A 23,926-nucleotide genomic window follows, 5' to 3' on the forward strand; every position below is an offset into this window, starting at 1 on the left:
CTCTCCACGCCCTCCCCCCCTTGCAAAAAAGAAATATATAACACTGAAACCTTTTGGAGATATTTTCATTCAGATATTCTGTTATGGAGGTAATTTGGAGAAATTTAATTAAATGTTGACAAAAAGGAGTTATGGTAGGCATAAATGATGGTTAAGGTTCCCTAGAGTTCGGTAGCTTTCTCTTCCCCACCTGCCCATATGAATCCATAATCCAGTGCTATTGAGATCTATGGGTGCATGGTTCAGAATTCTGGGAACTGTAGTCCCAAAACTTCTGGAGAGCTCCAGGTAGGAAAGAGTCTCAAGTATGAGCAGAGCAGTTCAGATGTCTTCCAATTGTTTTGCTGTTCCTCTGCTGTCTTCCTAGAGCTACAACCCCATTCTAAATGTATTCTGTTTTAATGGCCACTTTCTTTTTTTACCAACCAGAGAACTGGTCCTACAGGGAGCTTATGAAGACACATCTTGGTTCTGGCTTCTCAGACTACAAGAACTCTTGTTTGGAAAAGGAAATGATGTTACTTAAACTGAAATAAAGTCAATGCACGCTTGAGATATAGATACCTGTTTACAGATTCTTCGATTATTCTCTCCCCCTGCCCCCACTTCACAATGCATTTTCATTCAGATCCTACAATATCCATTTTACAAATGTTTCAGTTCAGTAATTGCAAATTGAAGGTATCTCTTACATTTTGGAGACATCCATTAGAATCATAAAGCAAGCAAGCATTTATGAGGGTTGGCTGGTGTGGGTCTTCTGGGCTGTGAGGCCGTGTTCTGGAAGTTCTGTTTCCTAACGTTTCGCCAGCACCTGTGACCGGCATCTTCAGAGTGCAGGAGCATAGACAGGAGCAGTTCTCTCTGTGCCCCCGCCCCTCAGATCTCTATAAATACCCACAAAAGGGTCATATCACCCTGGGCACAGAGAGAACTGCTCCTGTCTGTGCTCCTGCACTCTGAAGATGCCGGTCACAGGTGCTGGCGAAACGTTAGGAAACAAAACTTCCAGAACACGGCCACACAGCCCGGAAGACTCACACCAGCCATCGTATCCCGGCCGTGAAAGCCTTCGACAATACATTTATGAGGGTTTCTTAGATATATTTTAGAGTGCCACTTGCATGTTTTCTTGCCCTCCTATTCCTACTTTCCTTTGTGAGTCAATGTGATGTAGTGATCCAGCTGCTAGGGAGACTGAGGTCCAAGTTCATCCTCAGCCATGGAAGATGTCCAAGTGACTTTGGACCACTCCCCCTCTCTCTCTCCACACAATCTATTTCTCAGGGTAGTTGGGACAAAACATGAGAGGCAGGAGAGGTATGGGCGTTATCTTGAGTTGCAAGAGGATGTTGGCCCTTTTTTTGGGGGGGGGGAAGGATCCGCTTTCTCAATTGCATTCAGTGCAGTTGTCTGCACCAGACTGGTTTTTATAATTCTTCTAACTTATAAAGGTGATAAATTGACCCACATCTTGCCTGCTGGATCTTAGAAGTTATTAGCCCTGGGCCACATAATGAAGCCATCCAAGCACTAAATATAATTATTTATATTTTATTTTGTATGTATACATTTCTATGACCCATAAAAACAATAATCTGACTTGAACATGTAAAATAAAACAAAAAAGGGGGAGAAAAAAAAAGAGGGAAATTTGATCAAGCCTGACACTAGTGCTGGAGGCACAGGGAAATTCAACCCTCATTTTTCTCTTGTAAAAGTTCCTTTGAGTAAAAGCTCAGTTGTCATTGAGCTCTATACCAGAGCTAAATGAGTTGACTTCCCTGCCTTTGAAACAGCTAAGAGATCACAGAAAGGTTTGTCCCTTACACAGGACTCATTAAGGCCTCTTCTTCCCAGCACACAGCTACTACGGACGCCAAACTTCATCCAGCAACTTCGTCTGCCTACCTCTAGGGGAGTCTTCAAAATTCGGCTTTTAAATTTAACCTGGTTATTATTTTCAGATCTTCCTGTACTAGCGTGCATACTTTGCAAGAAGCTTTGGCCGGAATGGTAGCATAGTGGGATGGGAAAGAACAGAAGCTTGTTGCCCTTCCATCACTGACTCTTGCTTTCCTCTACAACTTTTCTGTCCAAAACACATTTTTTGATTTCATACCTACATATAATCAGGTCATGAACAGTTTCAGTATTTAGTTTTTCCCCCAATTATATTCCTCTGTCAAAATATAAGCTCAATTCTGCAAAGAAAATCCACACGTGTACATGTGTACTCACACACACACACAGGTACCCCATCCCCAAACTGAATATTAGCATACAGACTAAAAAAATGTAATGCAAAGCAATAGTTCACTGAGTTGGTTACCGTTATGTATGAGGTGTTATGAAGCAGAATTTGAGCTATTTGACTGTAAGGCTTTGTTTCCCTCTTTATGTTTAGGGGTCGAGTGGGAACAGTCCTGGACATAATTCTCTCTCATTTTCTTCCTCTCTTTCTCTGTGGGAACATATAGCAGACAGAAAGCAAAATGCCTTCTTTGAAGCCTAGTGGAGGCAATGTGGCATCTCATCAGGGACACAAGCTCAGTCCCACTGAGAGCAGGGTTTAGCTTCCTGGTAGCATCAACAGACTGTTCAAACCAGGTGGTTGTAATAACACTCCTTTACCAACTGAAAAACTGATCAGAGAGCTTCACAGTTCTTTCCTTGCTGACACTTCAAAAGCTGTGACACATGATTATGCTACGTCATTGGTGGCTCTTTCCAACTTCCAGCTATGCAATGCTGAGATCAAAAGGGAGGAGATAGCCAACCCATTCCAGCTTAGGGACCTGGATGCCTTCTTTTCAGTACCCTGTTGAACCATTGTGAGACTGGCAGGCAGGTTGACACTACAGCAAAAAGACTTTAGTTCCCTAGTTTTGGCTTCAACCCATTGAGCAACCAAAGCAAGTAGAAGCAAAGAGCCAGGAAGCCAGTGCCCAGGAGATCTCCCATAGCAGTGAGGTAGGGGATGGAATAATTGTCAGGATCCAGACCCTTTCTCCACATTAGTCGCACCATGATGTCAGCCATGTAGAGCAGAATTCCCACCTGCAAGTGGGAAACAAAACAAGTACAGTAGTCACCAGCATGCAATGGTGTCATGGTATCTTAATACTGCCATCTATTCCAGCAGCTGCAGTAGCTGAAAGTGCATACATTCCCACAGCTGAGACAAATTCTCCCCTCTTCCCAGTTTCTTTCCCCAATTTACAAGGGTTAGTGTGTGTCTATCTCATTTTGTCAATTGGGATACATAGGCGAAAGTGGACAGTGAAAGCTACATCTTGGCTGCACCTCTTTTGTACACACCCATACTGTCCCCCAAGTTCTTGCTGCACCAGCAAGCAGAGCAGCAAGCAGACTAAGACTGGAGTCATGGCCTTCTGCCAGGGCATCAATAGTGTTGCCCTGAAGCCAAAGGAAGAGCAATCCTCATACAGTTTACAGGTCTGCTTGCTGAGTAATGGGAGGCGAGAACAGGGCCATCAGGCCAAAAGACACTGGAAGACAGTAGCTACTGTCAGGACTGCAAAGCACAGCCAGGATAAAATAACAAGAGAGTTGGGAAAATTTGGCAACCATGTTTTTCATTTTAAGGGAAAAGTCACTACAAAATTTAGGCACTGTTTTCCTTTGGGTGGGCATGGGTGTAAAATATACCCTCTGTGGATGAAATGTAGACAAAGTGTTTCATGTGGAAAAGTGGGACTTTGGGCTGATGTTAATTGGTAAAAACAAATATATGTTATGGCCATCTCCAAAGCCAAATCCCAAATTCTAAAGGTCAGTATCTGGTTACCTGCAGGAGAGCAGCTATCAGATAAAATGCCACAAAAGTGAAAGTGAGTGCCATGTGGCCTCCCTGAAGGAGATGAATAGTATAGAGGAACACCAGGTGTCCTGGGATCACTAGCAAGATCAGGACACGAGCTGATTTGGAGTTAATGCCTGTAAGAAAGAAGAGTAAAGACAGTAATTAAGGTCACACAGAAAATAAGACCTGAGTTCTTTGAAAGAACATGGTAGGTACTAGTACCCATTATATTTTAGTAGCCTAGGCAAAGGCTCAGAAGGATCCAAGATAATAATAATTGTGTGACCAACAATAATGTATATTTATTATATAAATTTATTATATAAATATAATAAACAGTGCTACAAGACAAACATAATAATAATATGGTTAATAACAACAACAATAAATAAATAAACAGAAGACTGTGATGGAACGGAATAGAATTAGAAACTGTGAAGGTGAAAAATGTATCTGAGAAATGGGACAAAGGGATGGAGAGAGCAGAATCAGAAGAGAATAATAGGTGAGAGTGAGAGGATGGGAGAACAGGGTGATGGTTAGGAGAGCTGTTAGAGAGAGATGAGTTAGGGGTTCTACCCTTACAATTTCCAGCCTCCTAGGGAAGGAAGATTTATTTTCAAAAATTCAAATGATCCCACATATATAATCTTACGTTCAAGTCATTCTATTTCAGTATCAGTTTGAAACTTGTTTAAGACTGATGGCTCTCTGTATGTTTTCCCAAATTATATTTGCTAATGTGCCTTATTATACAGCCTATTCAGCTTTAGACATTGTTGTATATACTTTCCCCTCATATGTACATACTGTATACATATGTAAATACATATGTATACAAACATATACATACACACATTCTTATATACAGTTTTTGACTGCAGCACTGCAAAGCAAAACTTAGAGAAGTCCAAGTGAACATTATTGTGAAATTTAAATTTGATGATAAATCTTCTAGATGCCACAGCATAATTAGCACGTGACCATAGCATAATACCGAACAATGGGCTCAACTACTGTAGAAATGACAGTGAGATATCCTAATACTTTTTATACATTTTAAAGCCCCCTAAATCTGACTAGGTTTGTAGCACTGTTCAAAGAGACAGTTAAGCTTTCTTCCTATGTCATTTTCTCAAAGAAAATTTATTTGCCCTAATTGGCAAAATATTAAATATTATCATATAGATCTCTCATTGTCACTTTTCCATTAGCCTTACTGTTATCCTTATTCCTCTAAACAATGCTGTGGGAAATTCAATCTGCAAATTCCATTCCAATGGCAAGGGTACTGATACAGGTATGTACTGGATTAGTTTGGTTTGGAAATACAAAATAGTTTCTCAGAGTAAAGTGAGGCTCCTCCATGGTGGAACATATCTAAATTGGCATCCTGATGAAATCTTGTGAGGGATTATGCAAGATACAGGAATATACAGTAGGCAAAGCAATTCACTGTGGCTTAAATGGAGAGCAACCTTTCAGAGGCTTCTGACCAGTCTGTGGGAAACAGAGTTGGGTTTTTTGGATCACTGAATGGGGGCCCAAGCACTTCATGTGGTTAATGGGTACATATTCCCACTACAGTGTTATCTGAGATTCTGGAGTCCAGTTATGAAAATAACATGGGACCTGTGGCTAAAATAGCTTCCTACCTGAAGTGAAGAAGGTGGTACATGGATTAGGCCAATGCTGCCTCATTTTGTGTGGCAGGACTCCAGGCATGCTCCAGAAGTGCAGAAATGTGGAGATGCGACTGGCTTGGATAGCCACCAAATTGCCACCAACACCTGCAGAGCCAACAGACAGAACACGACCGTTAACCCTCCACAAGAGAAAGAGAGAAGCCATGCCCAGAGTTCATGGAAAGTATGGGTGTGAGTCACTGTGGGAGCTCCTACAACAGGGGTGGGCAACCTTTTGATCTCCACGGCCCACAATTAACATTCTGTAGCCAAGGATTGGCTAGGGTGGGGAGTTGCTGAGGATATAAATCTGACAGAGAGAGAATTTTTTTCCACCTTGGGTTTTTGGAGGATTCAGAGGCTGTTCTTTGTTTTAGAGGCTCACACTGTATTTTCTCTGTGTCTCCTACCACACCATGGCAGGAAATCAAGCTACTAATTTTTGGTAACTAAAGGTAGAAATAGCTCAGGGGGGCCACTCAGTTCACTCTGAGTTCGGGTTCTGGAAGGAAGCTTCTAGTGAAACCATTTAAATACCATCATACTGTTATGTTGTCTTTTTCCCCTTAATGGATTTTGATAAGAATACACACACATGCACACATACATGCAACAGAGAAAGCAGAAGGCAATGTCATCTAAGCCCCACTTTAAAATGCCATTAATAAGGCAGGGGGGTTGTCCAATAAAAGCCTCGCCTGGAAGTGTCCTCAGTACAACTCAGTTGATATGGAAAAGGAGATGCATATTGGTATTATATATATAGTATATATAATATTGGTACTAGTCTATATTTGGCACTAGTCAATATGTTTTCAATGTCAGACTAAATTGGGAATTCAGTAGGCTCAGAGGTTTTTACTCCTTTTGAAATGGACAGGCTTTTTTCCCTGCCTCTTTCAAAGAGGTTAGAACAACTTTGCAAGGAATTTGGGGAGAGGATGTCAACTTCTTCCTTCTGTTGGGAAATGCAGGTGAGATAAAGATCTGTACCACTGAAAAACACTGACACCAGGGCCTCTTCTCTGCCTTCCACTATTTTCCAGAGAGAAAGATCTCAGAGCTCGGCTGTTTTCCTGCAAACATTTCGTTACCCGGCTAGGTAACATCTTCAGTGCTCACCTTCCCCATCCCAAATTCCATATGGAATTCTGCTCTTCCTGCATTCAGTCATTAATTCCCTGGCCTTCACAAACACTTTAAATCTGAAGCAAATATTGGCTCAGCACTAATAGTTTTACATCAGCATTCTGCAGCAATGAAGCTTCTGAATAGTTATCAAGAACAAGAACTAATTATTGTGTGAACTTACATCCCCATTATCTGCCCGTGCTTTCTCTCCCTCACGCAGAAACTGAAAGAAAGGTTTCTCTTCTTTTTTTTAGCCTGTACGGGTATAGCACGCTTCGTATCTCCTTTCTCCCTACACTATGTCTTGCAGCACACTGTATAACAGCCCTAATCCAAAATCGCAATTCAGAAGCAGAGGCCATTTTCATAATGTGACTTAAATGAGGAAGCCCCCGCCCCCAGCAAGATCTTCAGCATTTTAGAGGAGCACTCTGTTTCCTTCCACTGATGATGTGAAGAGTTGCCACATAACTTTGGCAATAGTAGGCCTCTCCTCCAGGAAGTATCTGGCACAGACCGTTTGCCGCAGTTCCAACACCTGCTTTCAATTCCATTTCTCAGAAATGAACTCAGCCAGAAGGCTCTTTCATTTTAACCAATTTCAAAGATAAACATAGGACACCGTAATCACATTGTTCTTCTGAAGTCACTGAACACAGCAGAGAGAAAATTGACTCCATCCATGCCAGGCAAATTTAGAAGACAAACTTATTATTTCCAAAGTAATTCAGGATGGCAAAATGGAGAAGCCACTTCCTTCATTCAGCTGATCAACAGGTTCCATGGAAACCTTACATTTATACATGTGGGATCTCCCATTCATTTTTATGACTCCTTAAAATGATCCTGCTCTGAGTTTAGATCACGCTTCTACCTCATTCTTTTATTTTCTTGTTATACACGGCCTTCTGTATGGAGATTGCAATGCAGCTTAAAATGGTGTCTAAATCTCAGCATGAAATGTGGCACAGCTTAACCATTACAAACTCCATACCCCATTATATGAATAAGTCCATTTCTTGGACCCATACATAAGTGTTATGAATGTACATAGCATTTGAAGAATGCAATATTCCAGTAAAAATCAATGTATTTGGGGCATAGGAGTTAGGCCAATGGTCTGTTTAGAGCAGTGTTTCTTCACCTTGGCAAGTTTAAGATGTGTGGATATCAACTCCCAGAATTCCCCAGCCAACACGCATGGTTCAGAGCAATGCAATTCTCCTATCCAGCAGAGTTTTATCATCTGTTGAATTTCGAATTATTTGAATAAAATGGAGATGTTCTAGTACAGAATTGCAACTCTTTTCCTCTTAAGCAGATAAGTTAAATTACTAAATTGAGAAGAATTTTAATTACTGAATGTACTAATATATCCCCAGACTGAAAACTGATAAATAATATGATGTATCTTTGTGAGAGAATCAGGGCTTATTTATCTTTCCTATCAAAATTTGGCACCCCAGTCTTACAGCAATAAAACAGAATCATTTCATTTTCAACCCTTTATTTATTTTTAAAAATCAGCTTACCATTAATCACTGGAGTGAAAACAGCAATCCCTTCAAAGTTTGGGTTTGTTATAGTTTTGTCCAAAATTAGTCCGCCAAGACTGTTTCAAAACACACACCCATTCATTAGTTTAGTTTACTAACAGTCTAAGTATGAATCACTATCATCTGCTCAAGCACATATATGATTACAGGTCATTATCATTAACTAGTAACATAGTCTCAAGTAGGAATTCAAACCTTACTGAAGTCAGGGAGATAAGAAATTTTAGTAACAGAACAAGAGTTTCAAACGTGCCCACAGAAAAGAAAGCGTTAAAGGAAAAGGAATACCAAATGAAGAGATTTAATGTTAAGACTAAGTATAGATAGGTTTGATTAGATCTAAATTCTCTCTGTTTCAATAGATACAGTAATCAATCACATGCCAATGGAAAGCCAGTGTAGGACATGAACACAGGAGCACCTCCCATTCAGGTTTCTCAGCAACTGACAGTGGGAAATGTTCTCCCCCCAATTATTATTATAGCCCCAAATAAAAACATTGCAGGATGAAAGCCTCTTTATTGAAGATTATGAATTATAATCTACCATGCTGGTCCAATGTGGGTTGGTAGATAGATTTTTTTTAAAAAAATTAAATTTTATTTTCCAGTCTAGGGATGAAAGTGAGTGACCAGCCCAAAGTTACCCAGCTGGCTATTCATATGTTTTACTTATTTGGGGGATCATCACCACTCAGAGTTTCAAAATTATTTTCTAGAAACTAAACCATGTTATGAAGCTGATGTTTTTAAATAATATGTTAGTTGAACAAACTGAAGGAAATTAAAAGCTTGAACATTTTTTACTACACCAATTTCAAGATGATAAGAACTGTAACCTTCTAAACGTAAACCTTCCTTTTTTATTTCAAATACCACAGAAAAACCACCTACAGTGGTACCTCGTTTCACGAACGCTTCTGTTCACGAACAATTCGCTTCACAAACAGCTCCGGTCACAAAATTTTGCCTCCGTTTGCAAACGCTGGATCGGCTGACAAACAGGATCCGCGGCCATTTTCCCTCCCATGACACGTGGTCGCGGCTTCCTGTAGGGAGGGGGACTCTCCCTCCAAGCAGTAACCACCTCTCCACCTGCCTTCCTGTCCTCCACGCCAGAAGTCGCATCGAGCAAGGTTAGCGTTCTCTCTCGTCGTACTGTACTTTGTGTCATATTTTTGCGGTTTAAAAAAAACAACAACATATGGTTCAGAATGGATTAACCGTAATTACATTGAACCTTATGGGGAAATTTGATTCGGGACGCGATCAAAAATCGGGTCGCGACCAAATTCGGAGGGGTCAGAACGGATTAACTGTATTTACATTGAACCTTATGGGAAAATTTGATTCGGTTCACGACCAATTCGGTTCGCGACCAGAGTCGCGGAATGAATTAAGTTTGTGAACCGAGGTACCACTGTACTTTGGCTTCTCAAGGATTCAAATCCAGATGTTTATTAGTAAAGAAGATGTCACTAATATATCCCAGATACACAGAAAGAGACTATACCTGACAAAAGTCTAGAAATTAGCAAAACAGATTATACTGGTTTTTCCAGTTAGCACACAGCAATGGAGCAAAGCTACTTCTCTAATGATGATTACCTGCTGATGGCCATAGCAATTATGACTGGCTGCCATCCAGCCTTCAATACTTCAGCAATGGGTGGACTCTGCCGAGCAATAGCAATCCACAAAGGAATCAAAACAATGAAAATTGCACAGATCATGGGTGATAGGTATCTTACATCTGTCAAGAAAAAGAAGATCCCAGATTTACATCTGCATTTTCAATTCTGAGGCATTAAATTTTATTGTAGGAAAAAAAACATTCAATGGTTTTCAAGTGAAAACACAGTTGCAGTGACAGACACCCAAGTCCTGTTGCTCTCGGAATTATATTTGATGGGTATCCTTTTTCAATCACCTGTTATAATAAACCAACAGAACTAGCTAATATGGGAAATAACTAGAAAATAACTGGACACGAGAATGAAAAATGTTAAACATCAGTAATAAGAATGCCCATCTACCAGGAGAGAAGTGCCTGAAAGAATGTAAAATAATAGTTTAAATATTTATGCCTTAACTTTTCATCCAAAGAACCTACAAGGTGAACTAAAATTCAGTAATATAAAAGATACCATAACTGTAATATACTGTAACTGTATATTGCAGCACCAGCTGCAATAAACAGTGGCATCAAACAAGGTCATAATGGCAAAAATTCATCAACAGCCATTCAAAATCCATAGGTTCATGTGGAAGGTGGCTCCTTAGGTCTATTTCACTGGGAGTTTAGCATGAATACCTTTACTTGAATTAAGGTTAAAATGTTACATTTTTATGTAAACATCACCCCAAAGTGTCATTCATCTTTGAATCGGAGCTGGGAAAATTGAGTTTGTGAACACAGAATTTAATTACCTAAAGGTGGGAAATTAGAAAATCTTAATCAAATGGTATATGTTTTTGTGGGATAATTTAGCAAGCTCATTATTGTTTCTAAGCAGCAATTTTGTCATGGAAGGACCTAGCCTCTTAAGAGTGGATGAATAATCTGTAAAGACAAAACTTACTATAATTCCAACCCCACATAAAACCCATAAAATTGAGGGAGAGACACGGAGATCAAAATATTGACAGCAAATAGATCCTGCCACAATATTCTACAGAGCTTAGGTCTGGACTTTGACCTTAATCTTTCAGAGTATTTTGTTCTTCATTCATTCTTTCACAGACTTGGTTTTATGTTTGGGGTAACTGTCCGTTGCAACAACTCATTTGTGAGTTAGTTTATGCTAAACAGTCTCATACTCTCCTGTAGAATTCCCTGTTACAAAGCAGAATTCAGGTTTTCTTCAATGATGACAAGTTGTCCAAGTGCTAAAGCAGCAAAGCTTCAACCCATAATGGCTGGTCTGAGGCTCTTACTGTGGAATGCAGTTTCTGTCACACATAATGACATCCACATAGCCTGAAAAGTCCCACTATTGATCCATCTATCCATACAATATGTCCTCAGATGTCTGAAGAGTCGTCTATCTGCTTTTGAGCAAATTTGGGATAAGCATCCTTAGGGAGCAGTGGCTTGCCCACTGCTGTTCTCCTGGGACTCCCATTTTATCAACTGCTTTTCTGATGGTGGAGTCATGGACAATAATTTTAGCCAAGACAAGAGAGGCTTACAGATTCCCAGATGTGGTTCTCGGGTTCTTTATGACTCCCTGGGCAATGTTATGCTCTACTCTTGGGAACGACTATGACAGAATGGCCACTCTTGAAAAGATTCACTTTTGTCCCCAATTTCAAACATATGTCTCTGACTATTGACCTGTGGGACCCCAGAGTTTTAGAAATGGTTTTGTAGTCTTTTCCAATGGGGATGGGGATTGGTGACTTTTTTTTACAGAGATCTTTGAACATTTCTGTTGAGCAGGGAATGATGTGCTGATGAGAACTTCACTGTTCAAATCAGCCCTGATTCTTTAATGAAGTATTCACAAAACTGGCCTTGGTTGCCTTACTGAACTAGAGGAGCAATTATTTTTTCACACTGGCACATCACATGTTGAATGACTTCGCTTATCAAACAAGTAAAACATGCACCAAAGGTTGGTGTTATTTATTCACTTAGACTTTCTTTACATACCAATAGGATTACATCAAGTTCTGATAACTTTCAATGGGAAAGATATGCAAAAATCCTGAAAACATGAAAGGGTGCAGATACGTTTTTACACATTGCATCAAATACTGTGTCATTCCTATTCTTAATATCTTAATTAATTCCTGTGGATTAATTCAGCAATCTTATTATTTGAATTATAGAGTTAAAAATGGGGCAAGTCCAAGAAGAAGACCTGAAAACCAGCCAACTATTTAAAAATATTATATTTTTATATAATATTTATATTTTTTAATAAAGAGATTTAAATATATGTACAAGCTTTTAAACAGAACAAGGTTTATTGCAATACTATTACTGAATGGCCATGGCCTAGTTTTATGGGGTCCTGATGATCTGCTGGCAACTGTTGCTGGCATCTTTGGAGGCAGAGTGAGTTGCTTTGTAACATAGTTCTCAGCAGTTCACAGGCAACAAAACAGGGACTGAATGGCTCTTGTATTTGTAACTGGCAAGCTCTGATTGGTTCATGTCATGGAAGTCCAAGAAAGATGGTTCCTGATTGGTTCCTTGTCTAGGTAGACTTCACTGCCAGCGAAATGTCAGGACACCATAAAATTAGACCATGGCCATTCAGCCCGAAAATTCATCACTGCTTGATGGATGCTCACCATGAAAGCCTACAGCAGTATACTACTGAGATAATTATCAGAAGAAGGGGATGATTATAAAAAAACTTCTTAAGATTTTTCTTGGTAGGTTTTCCCATTCAATTGGTAACAGAAGTCAACTTCTATTTTAATACGTTCAAAATCTCATGATGGATTTATATAGTATTTACTGTCACAGAATTAGACCATTGGTGCCCTTGAGCTGTTTTGGATTTCAATTGCCATAAAGATTATGAAAACTGAAGTACAACAGCTTTGGAGAGGAAAGGCCATGTGCATCTACCCATCATTATGGCAGCTGAAATCCATTTCTTTTAGAATTTCTACTGGCTACAGACTAATTTGTGAGTTATCAGTTGAGATTTAAGTTGCCATGTTTCTTTTTTCTTTGAAGTGACTTCATTCCATCTAGCCCAGCTTCACATTCTCCCTTCTAAAAAATCTCAGACCAGTATTGAAATTACCTAACTATTCTGCCTAGAATAAGATAATAATAAAAGCATAGAGATGTATTTCAAGTTTCTACTTAATGACTGCCCTGAACTACCTCAAGGCAAAGGATCCTTCCATAATTTGAAACGGAATATTCCATAGCTGAATAACTTTCACCTGCAAGAAGCTATCCCCCACAGTTTTCTTCCATTGGTTAAATTACTGTAGTCTGCCCTCTCATCTAGAGATAGCCAGTTAATCTGAGCGATAAACAGAATAATCATTACAATCTTAGCCTGTTTCCCCATAAATGGGCTGCAAGAAATTAATTTATCAGTTCCCTTTAGTTAGTATCAGTCCCTTTACCATTTTCTCCCTTTCTGAAGTAGTATAGCGTTGGAATTATCTTTAAAAGGGCAGGAGACTTTATAAAAGAGGGACACAAGAATGCTGGGCCAGAAGAAAACAAACATGAGTCAGAAGCAGAAGGAAGGAAGCTTCAGAAACCCCTTCAAGCAATCAGAAGCATGCCAAACTTTTGATATGCTAGTAATCTTTCTTATAAGATTCTCCATCTGCTCTTTGTAATTCGCCCAAAGCAGGGCTCGTTGCAACACAATCTTCAGTTAATGAGTGAGAAGAAGAATTCTTGAAATGTGCTTTCATTTCTCTGCAAAAGATGCTGTTAAAGCCTAAAGCCAGTAGGATGAAATCACAAAATTGCATTAATCACAAAGCAAGGTACCTAGAAAAGAAATATAGTTTCCTCTGGGGAGAGCAGGATATAATTCTATAAGATACAATATCAGGTAACAGAAGCTTGCTGTTTGATACTGAGGAAGCGGGTGGAAGTGCTGGATATCTCTACTTGTTTTATGAGTGGAGGTGGGAAGTGAGAAAATGCTTGAGAAACCCAAACAAACTCTCTGCTTTTGGTAGCAGGATTATTTACATACTTTTCAAATCCCTCTTCTATTATTAGAGATACAGAACACATACATAACACGTTGCATCTTTCAACATTTTAATATTTTGCAGAATATGTATCCCAAGAGCATTTTGGGGTAGGGGACAAGATTGTCTCCAAAAGTAATGTTTAGAACAACTCATGAGGTAGGCCTGGCTAAGAGAAATAACCTGTCCCATGTTATCCAGTGAGTTTTATGGATGTGTTTTCTGGGTCACGTCTTGTTACACATCAGCTCTTTGAGTTCTGAAGTGCATAAGTGTTGTACTAGAGGTGCATCATGGTGTCCCCTCCTTTTACTAAGATATGGCATATTTACTGAAAGAAAGAACAGGATCTAATAGCCACAAGTAACCCACATGATCTGCTCTCATTTTTAAATGATAACTTGGCCTGCTGTTGTTACACTCTTCTAAAGAAAAAAAAATCTTTAACAGACTGAAAATAAAATACAAGCCTACAACTCAGCCAGCCTTCAAAATACTTTCTAGGTCATTCCAAAACTATCTACCTGTGCCTCTACCACTTCATAATAAGAAACTTTCATGTTTCATATAAAGGAAGGATGGCATAGGGCTGATTTATATATAAAGTGCCCTGCCATAAAGATAGAATAAATAAAGGCGAAGAGAAGGCAGAATTTGGACATGTTTTAAGTTCTTTCTCTGACACTTTAAATCTGCCAAAATATTATTTTCTATATAGTTTATACTGGCCCAGAAATGTATTCTTACTAAGACAGGATTAGATAATTTCCAGGATACTTGGAGACCAAGAATTTTGATGCTTTTTATTTGTTATTTCTAACAGTCAAACAACTTTAATTCCTCTGCATTGGTTACTTGCCTTTTAATGCCTTTTAATAAATGAACTAAGGTCTTCAGTGAGTTTTTCACAGACAGAAGGTTGTCCACTATTGCATTCCATAATCAGCCTAGCAAGACATCTCCCACTGATAGGGGTGGCTATTCCGAAATAGACTTTTTTGTAATGTATTGAACTTGCTGCCGAGTTCCTAGGCTTCTCTCATTAACATACCTATGTATCTGAAGAGAGTACTGCTAATTCCAGCCAGCAGTGAAAGAGTAATCAAATCTCCAAGGCTTGCAGCTATGGGGGTGGCAACATTATCTGGGTTTATCCCAACCTTTCTTGCTCCAATGATCACACCAATCATCACCAGACCTAGGAAAGAGATACAACAGAGATTTAGAAAGTTTCCAATAGTTCTACAAAATATCAGACATTCAGAACACCCCAGGACTGCTTCTCTGTGCTCTCCCAGAGCCCACAGAGCTAGAAGCATCAGGCTGATATGCCAGGGTTTTGTAAGCATGGCTAGCGTGGAGAGATGAGAAAATAGTATCAGATTTGTTAGCATTTGGGATACAGTAAAGAGAACCAGAAGGAACTGGAAAGAAATAGATCAAAAAATAAAAAAAGAGCACCAAAAGGTCATTATGATAATTGGAAAGTATCAGCAAGGACTGTAAATAATTCTGCGTAATTTTTAAAATATCCACCCCCATTTTTCACATTGCAAAACTTAAAAGCTGAGCAAAATGAGTACATTAACTACAGGGTTGGGGGGTCAGGGGAAGAGAGTCTCCACAACTGCATAGCCATGCCATGGAAAGAGGATCCTTTGCTGAATTATAGCTTCCAGGAGTCCTCTCCATGAACCATGCTGGCTAGGCCACTGGGAACTGCAATTCAATAACATCTGAAGGGCCACCACTTCCCATCCTTAATAGATCCTGGCTTCTACCACACACATACATTGTTTCATACATTCCCTTTTATTCTCTATACTTCTCAGCTCTTTCTTTTTGACTATCTCATTAACTTCATCAAAGCATGACTGGGTTAGTTTTTGATTTCCTTTAGATCCATTCACTCTTTCTTCAGATATCTGATTCTAATTCATTATCTCTATATGATCAAATGTACTTCATGTGTACCTATCACTCATTTCTGTACTCAATCCGCATTCATTTAGCACCCATTCATTCTTGATCCTTTCTCATTTTACTACACGTACGTCTTTAGTACAACGTGCCTTCCCCTTGCATGCAGCTTACTTTTATGGTACGTTACATCTCCAACTCTCAATTCTGTATTATAAAGCAGGCAGCACACTCACATACTCAGGCATTTTTGGTTCCGCCCCCCCCACCAATGTGCATTCCTAACCACAGACCACTTACTGCCCACTATCTTTCTACCAACATTTGCTTTTTTACAAATTTCTCCATCCATTTCCCCATCTTTAATAAACATTCTACCAATGTACATAAATTCATCTACTTGCACTAAGTTTTTCCATTTATGTACAGTTTGCAATGGTTCATTCTGCTTTCCTTGTCAAACGGAACTACCACGTTCTTTGATAAATTAATTTTCAGATCCGTATTTCTTATTGTATCATTTGCTGCAAAGCATCTGAATTCTAAGTTTACACACAGCATTGTCTCCCTACTAAAGTACAGCTATGTTCATCCCCCAACTGACATACTTCAACCATCATCATTAGCTTTCCTTATACATTAATTTATGTTGATGTTGTCATGGTCCTTCAAGTCAGCCTTGACTCCTGATGACTACATGGACAGGTCCATGCAGTGTTCTTGGCAACATTTTCGAAAGTGGTTTGCCAATATCTTCTTTTTATGATTGAGAGAGAGTGACTGGCCCAAAGTCATCCAACTGGCTTTGTGCCTAAAGGAGGACTAAAACTTAGGTTTCCCCTGCCTTAGTCCAGCACCTTTAACTACAAACTGGCTCTCTTACATTAATCCATAGATACATTAAATAACCAAAGGGGTAGCATACATCCTTGTCATACTCCCTGCTCAATGTTGACTCATTTGCTGATAATTCCATTTATTCTTATTCATGCTTTACTTCATTTGTTGCTCTTACTGCATTCAGCATCCAACATTCACCTTCATGCTTGCTCAAAAATTCCATAATTCAAGCCTAATCACTTTATCATATGCTTTCTCTAAATCAACAAATGCACAATAAACTTTATCTCATTCAAACATTTCTCAGTGACCTGCTGAAGAGCAACAATCTGATCTGTACACATCCCATCTGGCATAAAGCTGTACTGCACTCCCCAAAATTGGTTCCCTGTCACCTCTTTGTCTTGCTAGCACAGAAAGAAGTGGGCCTTCATCTTAAAAGAATGGGCTGTTGCTCCATTCTTTCTTTGGATTTACACATCAGCCTTTCTCATGTGAAATATAGCAGCTTATTCCTCTTCTTTTTAAAAAAGTCTTATGCTGCTCTCTTGTGGAAGACCTGTACACTTCTTGGAGCAACACACTTTTATTATTAAACCATATTTCAGGAATAAGGCCTCATAATCCCGACAGGATAGAAAAATGAAGGTGAAAGAAAAACATCAGTAACAAGAATTGTATAAATCTAAGACTAGGACAGTTTTGTCTAAGCAGAAGAAGTGATCCCAGGAGAAACAGCAGAAGGTAGTATACAAGATTTGAGTAAAGAGTAAATAAATTGAAAGTGAGACTGCTTTCCTAAAAATCCCTTAATGGCACAAAGCCATTAAGCTGAAGCTGCCTGCAAGCACGCAAGGGAGTCATTCTGTGAGAAAATGATTAATTTTGTATGATACTAGTGTTTTCAGAAGATACAGAAGAATGGAAGATGGTAGCTCCTACCTCTATGGAACTGATTCAGAATTTATACCTGTCAGTGATGGTGTTGCTACCATTTGTGTACAACCAAACATGTATCTCAGAAGTGAGTGTCCATTCAGCTGAGGGTTACTTTACTTAAACAATGTCATTTTTTTGGATCCTGGGGGTGTGGCAGCACCTTCCTTATGGAACAGCATCCCTCTGGGGATCAGGATGGCCCCAACCCTCTTTGTCTTTTGTAAGGCATTAAAGACCTAGCTACTTCCCCAGGTTATTTGGGCCCTATGATTAGGCAAGCTCTGCTGGTTAATTCTGCTTAATGTTGTTCTTTCTGAGTTGGATTGTGTTTGTGGCCTTGGCATTATGGTTTTTGTTAAATTGTTATTGCTGTTTTGAACCTTTGTACACTCCCTAGAGTTACTTTGGGGAGATGAGCAGCCTTATAAATGGTTTAAATAAATAATAAAGAATAAAACTCAGATAGATTGCTGGGGAATTTATTTATATATACGTGTCCTGAAGCAAAAGAGGTCAGACTAGTCCCAACTCTATTGGATCTTTACAGGCCTTGAAGATGTGGCAACATCACTGGGCACGAGTTTGGAATGTATGGCAGAGCCCGTGAGATGCTAATGTTGGATTTTGATTTTTTTTATAGTTTTATTCCAGCTGCTGATTATGTATGTGTTATGCTGTTGTTACATTGTATTTTTTTAGGTTGTATTTGTTGTTAGCCACCCAGAGCCACAATATAGCTAGTCCTCGACTTACGGCCATAACTGGGATTTGAATTTCTGTTACTAAGCAATGCGGTCATAAATGTCATGTGACCGCATCATTTAGTGACTGCAATCCCAGCACTCCCTGTTGCAACCGTTACGTGAATTCCACTGGTTGTTAGCCCAATCCAAGCCATTCCAGCCTCAGTAAAGTAAGGGACTGCCTCCAACTCCTCCCCCATCTCCCCCCCATCTCTGCCCTTTGGCCGCTCTCCACCCTGCCTGATGGATGAACTGTACAGCTCTGGGGCTGCTTGCCACACCCTGGGAAGCGCAGCTGCCCCAGTGCAGTCCCAGCCACAGTTGCCCTCGCCACCCTGCACTCTGAGACCCCTGCCTTCCTGTGCTCCGCCGCCCCAGCTGACCTTTGCTGTCTTCTTGCTCCCGCCACTGATGAGGCATGCCTGGCCTGGCTCTTCACGAGGCAGCTGCTGGCCACGTGAAGCCATCTTCCCCAGGTCTCATGAGGAAACCACCCAGCACAACCTGGAGAAGAAAGCCTTATGTGGCCAGCAGCTGCCTCATGAAGGGCCAGGCTGGGCACACCGTGTCAGCAACAGGAGCAAGAAGACAGCAAAGGTGAGCTGGGGTGGTGGAGTGCAGGGCGGCAGTGGGCCAAAAGGGCATAGATGGGCGGGAGATAGGCAGTCAAGGGAAGTTGAAGCGCTCCTGCGGTCATAAGTGTGGGTGGGCTGTCAAGTGAATTTTGATCACGTGACCATGGGGGTATTACAACAGCTGTAACTTTGGGCACTGGTCGTTAAGTCCCTTCATGCAGCACTGTTGTAACTCTGAACGGTCACTGAACAAATGGTTGTATGTCAAGGACTACCTGTAATGAGATGGGCAGCCATATAAACCGAAATAAATAAATAGATGAAAACATGTTATAGGGACCTGTCCCTGTAACTTTCTTGGCAGCTGTACAGAAGTGGTCCACCGTGGTATCCTATTTTTTCACGACGTTTTAACAATATTACATATATTGGAATATGCACATTATCAATTCCAGGAAATGTTCTATCCATGTCCCCCCTATCTGTATATATCAACAAAGCTTTATCAGAAGCAGTGACTTGTTTTTAGCTCTGCTGCTACACCAGCTCCTATCCTACCTTTACAGCATGGCCACTATTTCTGGTAAAAACCATACGAAGTGGTGTACAGTTACAAAGTGAGGATGGCAAGAAAGGCTTTAGCTTTGGGACTGTTTCTGTAGGGTTTTCGGGGGGTTTTTTGTTTGTTTGTTTGCAAATCTCTAGTTCAGTCATGGAAGTGTTGAGAATGGATTTAGACTTTTTGCCTAGCATAGGATATGATTTTACCCATGTGCCAGACTTTTAAATATTATTTATTCATTTATTGCAGAGCTTATAGGCTGTTCCAATCAGAACTGACTCTAAGCAGCACACAATTCCCCTCTCCTTAAGTTGGGCTAAAATCATACAAATATACATCATATAACATAATCAGTCAGATTGCTGAGTGTTTTCTTAAGGAGAAAAAGGCAAAAGGGCCTGCCCTGCTCTACAAACACAGTCCTCAGTCCTGGTTTCTTTGATGTTCAGAATTGTGTTGTAACTGTAAACCACATGAGTGTTGAAGATGAGGGATCTAGCAGAGATGGCAAAATTAAGTTGTTTGCTTAGAGAAAGATCAACTACTACATTTATTAGCAACTGGAAACCCCTTAGGGGCTTTTTCCTGAAAAAAGAAAAAAAAGAACTGATGATTTGATGATTAGAAAGGGTAGATTATGGAAAAAAGGAATCTTTGATGTACTGTAACCTCAGAGAGAGAGGGTAAAATATAAATGTACTTATAACTGCTGTTAAGAAGACCAGAAACCACTTCTTTATTATTCTTTCTTTTTTTCTTTTTCCTTCTTTTCTACTTCTTTTTCTATATTTTTCACTTTTCTATTTCTTTTCTCCATTCCTCTTATCTTTAACTTAACATTTTTATTGTTTTTACTCTGTGGAAAACCTTTAATAAAAAATTATGTGCAAATCGCATGAGTGGTAGCATGATACGCACATTGCAAATAGGTAACAAAAGGGATTGGCAGCCCGACTTGTCCTGCACGGTTGGAGGTGTGAACACTGCCTCCTCCGGTTGACGAGACCTTACTCTGTACGAAAGGCTCAACACCTTTCCAATCAGGCATTCTAATTAACTTTTATTCCTAATGCTTTCCATTCACTTGGCACTTATACTGTACCTCATCATCTCCTCTAAAACCCATTCCTACAATCAAAATATTAGATAGGTGTGATTCTATGTTTCGGAACAGTTAATGATATAAATATTGAAAGATACATTTTCAATGAGTAGCAGATACTGGCCCAAAGATCCTGGAAGACAAGGACCCAAGATTTCGAAAACTATTATACTATTAAATTAAATCCAGCTTTTTGCCCACAGTTGGCTCCCAAAGTAGCTTAAAACTCAGACCACTGAATGGGCTGCAGCTCATGTTTTGCACACAGAGGACTCCAGATTCAGTCACTGGCAATTGGGCTGAGAAAGACTGCTCTCAAACCCTGAAGAACCACAGCCTGAGAAAGCAGATCAGGAAGGTGCAGATTTTCTGAGCCACGGATCGCACTTGGCATTTGAATGGCATACGGAGCCCGCGCTGCTTAAAACTGTAGGGAGGGCTAGGAGAAAAACTAACATTCATTTAAACTTAATCAAAATTAAGTAGCGTTAATATTGAAAATATTTAATTATTTTTCCCTGCTATCACACTGAATATTGAAACTGAGGTCATTTGGAACTGTGCCTATGGCTTTGGGGGGCTGCATCTCAAGAGGTGTACCTGTGAGTATGCCAGCCGGATCAGTGGTCTGGCCCACTAGCAGGGCAACGTCCTGTGTCTTTCTATCACTCAGCCACACGAGGCAGTTTCCTAGAAATAGGTTGCAGGTTAAGGTACATGGCAAGGCACCTCTGCACTCCTGTTTGTTAATGACACAGTCCAGGTGCCTTCCCAAGGGAAGGGTCCAGATTGGCTACAAATAGTTATGGAATGACCAGTTATGGAATGATACAAACTGTTTGTACAAGGAGCAGAAATAAAATTTCAAAAGCAGGGGCAGTTAGAAATAATGGTATTCCAGGAATCAGGAGAGTTTAAAAAAAAACCAACCAACCAAAAACGACAACTCACCAAGGAAGAGGGCAGCTACGAATGCTGTTGTCAGGCTGCTGGCACACAGCACAGCTGCTTGGTTCAGCTCCAAATGCCCCTTAGAGAGTGCGCCTAGAAGGACTGCTGCCACAGCTGCCAGAAGACCTACCACGGTGGCCTGTACCTGTTAAGCAGAAACAATGGAGAACAGAACATCTCAAGAGACTGTAGTGTGAGGCCAGCTCACAAGCGTTCCTGCAGGTCTCTCTTCTAGGTGACGTGGGCATCAACTGCGGGTGACTTGTTAATGTGTGAATTCTCCCCAACAGCATCATCCCAAGCATGATTAAGCTTTTCAAGCAGAGAAAGGCAATATGTGTTTTTGTCCTTCACTTTATCTTTGCCAGTTACTCTTTTCATTGTACAGAGTTACTTTTCAGACAGACTTATGAAAGTAAGTTCATGTGTGAAATAGCCAATCTGTAACACATGAAATGAATTTCACCCTCCACAGGCTTCTCTTGAACAGATACCTTAGGCAGTTATTTTTAGTCAGCTGACAAATGTTTCCTTAAGGAACAAAAAGATTAAAAACTTCATTTAAGAAGGTTGTGTGGAACTAAGTGTCTGGAATGGAACAAGGACTTATTTGCATATAATATAACTGGACCTTTAAACTTATTATAGGTAGCTCAGGTGTCGCTAAACTGTAACTTGTAGCAATTCACTTCCAGGATTCTGGGAGTTGTACTTCAGGAATATTTCGTGGGAAAGCACAGATTTCCCTATCCACGATCTAATCAATTAAATCCTGTAATTTACAAAATAATTAAATACTCACACTAATAAATCAATAAACTTTTTTTGCTAATGTCAATATTTTATACTTCATGACATCTTTTTTGGGCTTGATTAAACGGGCACCGATTTAGAAGAAATGAAATCCAAAATTCTAACTCTGTGTAATCAAAATTTTACTGAATTGCTAGAGGAACCTAGATATCTCTGGTAAAACTGGGGACAATTCACAAATGTATATGCAAACATGAATGTTTCAAACCATACTGAAAAGTAATGGCATATGAGTCATATGACCCATTTTTTAAACTATTAACCTTAATTGGGCTTCCGGGTGACATGAGATAAGTTGCAAAATGATAGGGATTATTATTTTCTTGGATAGTGAAGGGAATCTTCTGTGTAGGCCTGTCCAATGTCTTATAATACCTAACACACCTGTAGTTGTAGGCATCTGGTGCTTCCAGACTGATAGCTCCTAATGCCACCAGTCCAAAGGTAATATGTAATTATTCTGTCTTTCCCTCTCATCTTAATTTCTGTATAAGAAAAAAAGTAGGGGAAAAAAAATACTTGGAAACAGAAATGTTATAAAAGCTGTGATGCCTGGACCTTTCCCCTAAAACGTGTGAATAAATAGTAGCCTCATTAGGAAATGACAATCGTCAAGACTTCGTATAAGAACAGGACTCCCACTTCTGAAATGATACAATTAATAAATAGCTATAATAAATGTACACCAGCTCAGTTATCCAGGGGTTGTAATTGACTAGTAGGTCTCCATCCAAAATTTAGATTTGCTTACCTGAATCAAGGCCAAATTGCAGATAACCATTTTCCATTTTTCCTGTGTATTATCCATCCGGCCAGTATTAGCCTGAAAGACACAGGAGACACAGTTTAAATCTTACCCAGGGGAGGGAAGGCAGAGCACCTGCCACAATAAGACTGCACCCAACCTTTGGCAGGATTCTGCCAGGGCACCACTATCAGTCTCTTTCATTTTCATTTTTATTTATGAAAAACTTCTACAGCTACACCTGCGGGGAATGGATTTCTTTTTCCTTCCAACTGGCAATGGACCAGTATAAAAATAGATTTTCAAGGACTGTGGCCCAGTTTGGAATACACTTGGGTGCACACACTCAGGTGTTACAACTGCAAAGGGTCTGAATTCCATACTCATCTCCAAGGCCGGTGCCTCTGGAGTCTCGCAGCAGCTCGTAGAAGGAGTAACCTGATATAGATAGTAAACCACCACATTCTACCCAAATATATAAATGTTTCAAATCTCTGAAAAAGAGGGAGGAACATTGGCAAAAATAAAGAACTGGGAATGCTGAACATAAAAAAGCCATCTTTTTAGCTGAAGTATAGTAGGCTGGCCCCAATCTTGCTGGCCTTCCAGAAGGGTCTGAAGACCTGGCATCGCCCTCTGGCCTGGGGATCGGAGAATGGTGTGAAGCCCATAAAATGGCTGTACTGTTCTTGAATGGCTGTGCTCTCCCAGGGATTATACTCTATGCCTTTAATGGTTCAATTGTTTTTAACGTTTGTATTGTTTGTATGGCCGTTTTATTTTTTTATTTTTTTGGTTCTGTTTATGTTTTAATTGTAAGCCGCCCAGAGTCACAAATGTGAGATGGGCAG

The 23,926-nt window shown here is 40.0% G+C and overlaps 1 protein-coding gene across 2 annotated transcripts in view; it reads right to left on the reverse strand.

Moving 5' to 3' along the window:
- Positions 1–1,538: 1,538 nt before the first annotated feature.
- The window catches only part of SLC41A3 (solute carrier family 41 member 3), a 42,019-nt gene continuing 19,631 nt past the window's right edge, over positions 1,539–23,926 (reverse strand). For both annotated transcript variants that reach the window (XM_007425183.4, XM_007425184.4), the window contains 8 exons: positions 23,082–23,153; positions 21,518–21,662; positions 14,937–15,083; positions 9,806–9,950; positions 8,175–8,254; positions 5,482–5,616; positions 3,812–3,960; positions 1,539–3,060 (listed from right to left, as the gene is read on the reverse strand). In XM_007425183.4, coding sequence (XP_007425245.1) covers positions 2,875–3,060; positions 3,812–3,960; positions 5,482–5,616; positions 8,175–8,254; positions 9,806–9,950; positions 14,937–15,083; positions 21,518–21,662; positions 23,082–23,153 — 1,059 coding nt within the window. In that variant the 3' untranslated portion in view covers positions 1,539–2,874. The remainder of the gene's footprint in view (positions 3,061–3,811; positions 3,961–5,481; positions 5,617–8,174; positions 8,255–9,805; positions 9,951–14,936; positions 15,084–21,517; positions 21,663–23,081; positions 23,154–23,926) is intronic.

This window comes from Python bivittatus, unplaced genomic scaffold, assembly GCF_059951505.1.
Source record: "Python bivittatus isolate LINGU-HERP-01145 unplaced genomic scaffold, Pbiv_v1 ctg000080_np1212, whole genome shotgun sequence".
NCBI lineage: Eukaryota > Metazoa > Chordata > Lepidosauria > Squamata > Pythonidae > Python > Python bivittatus.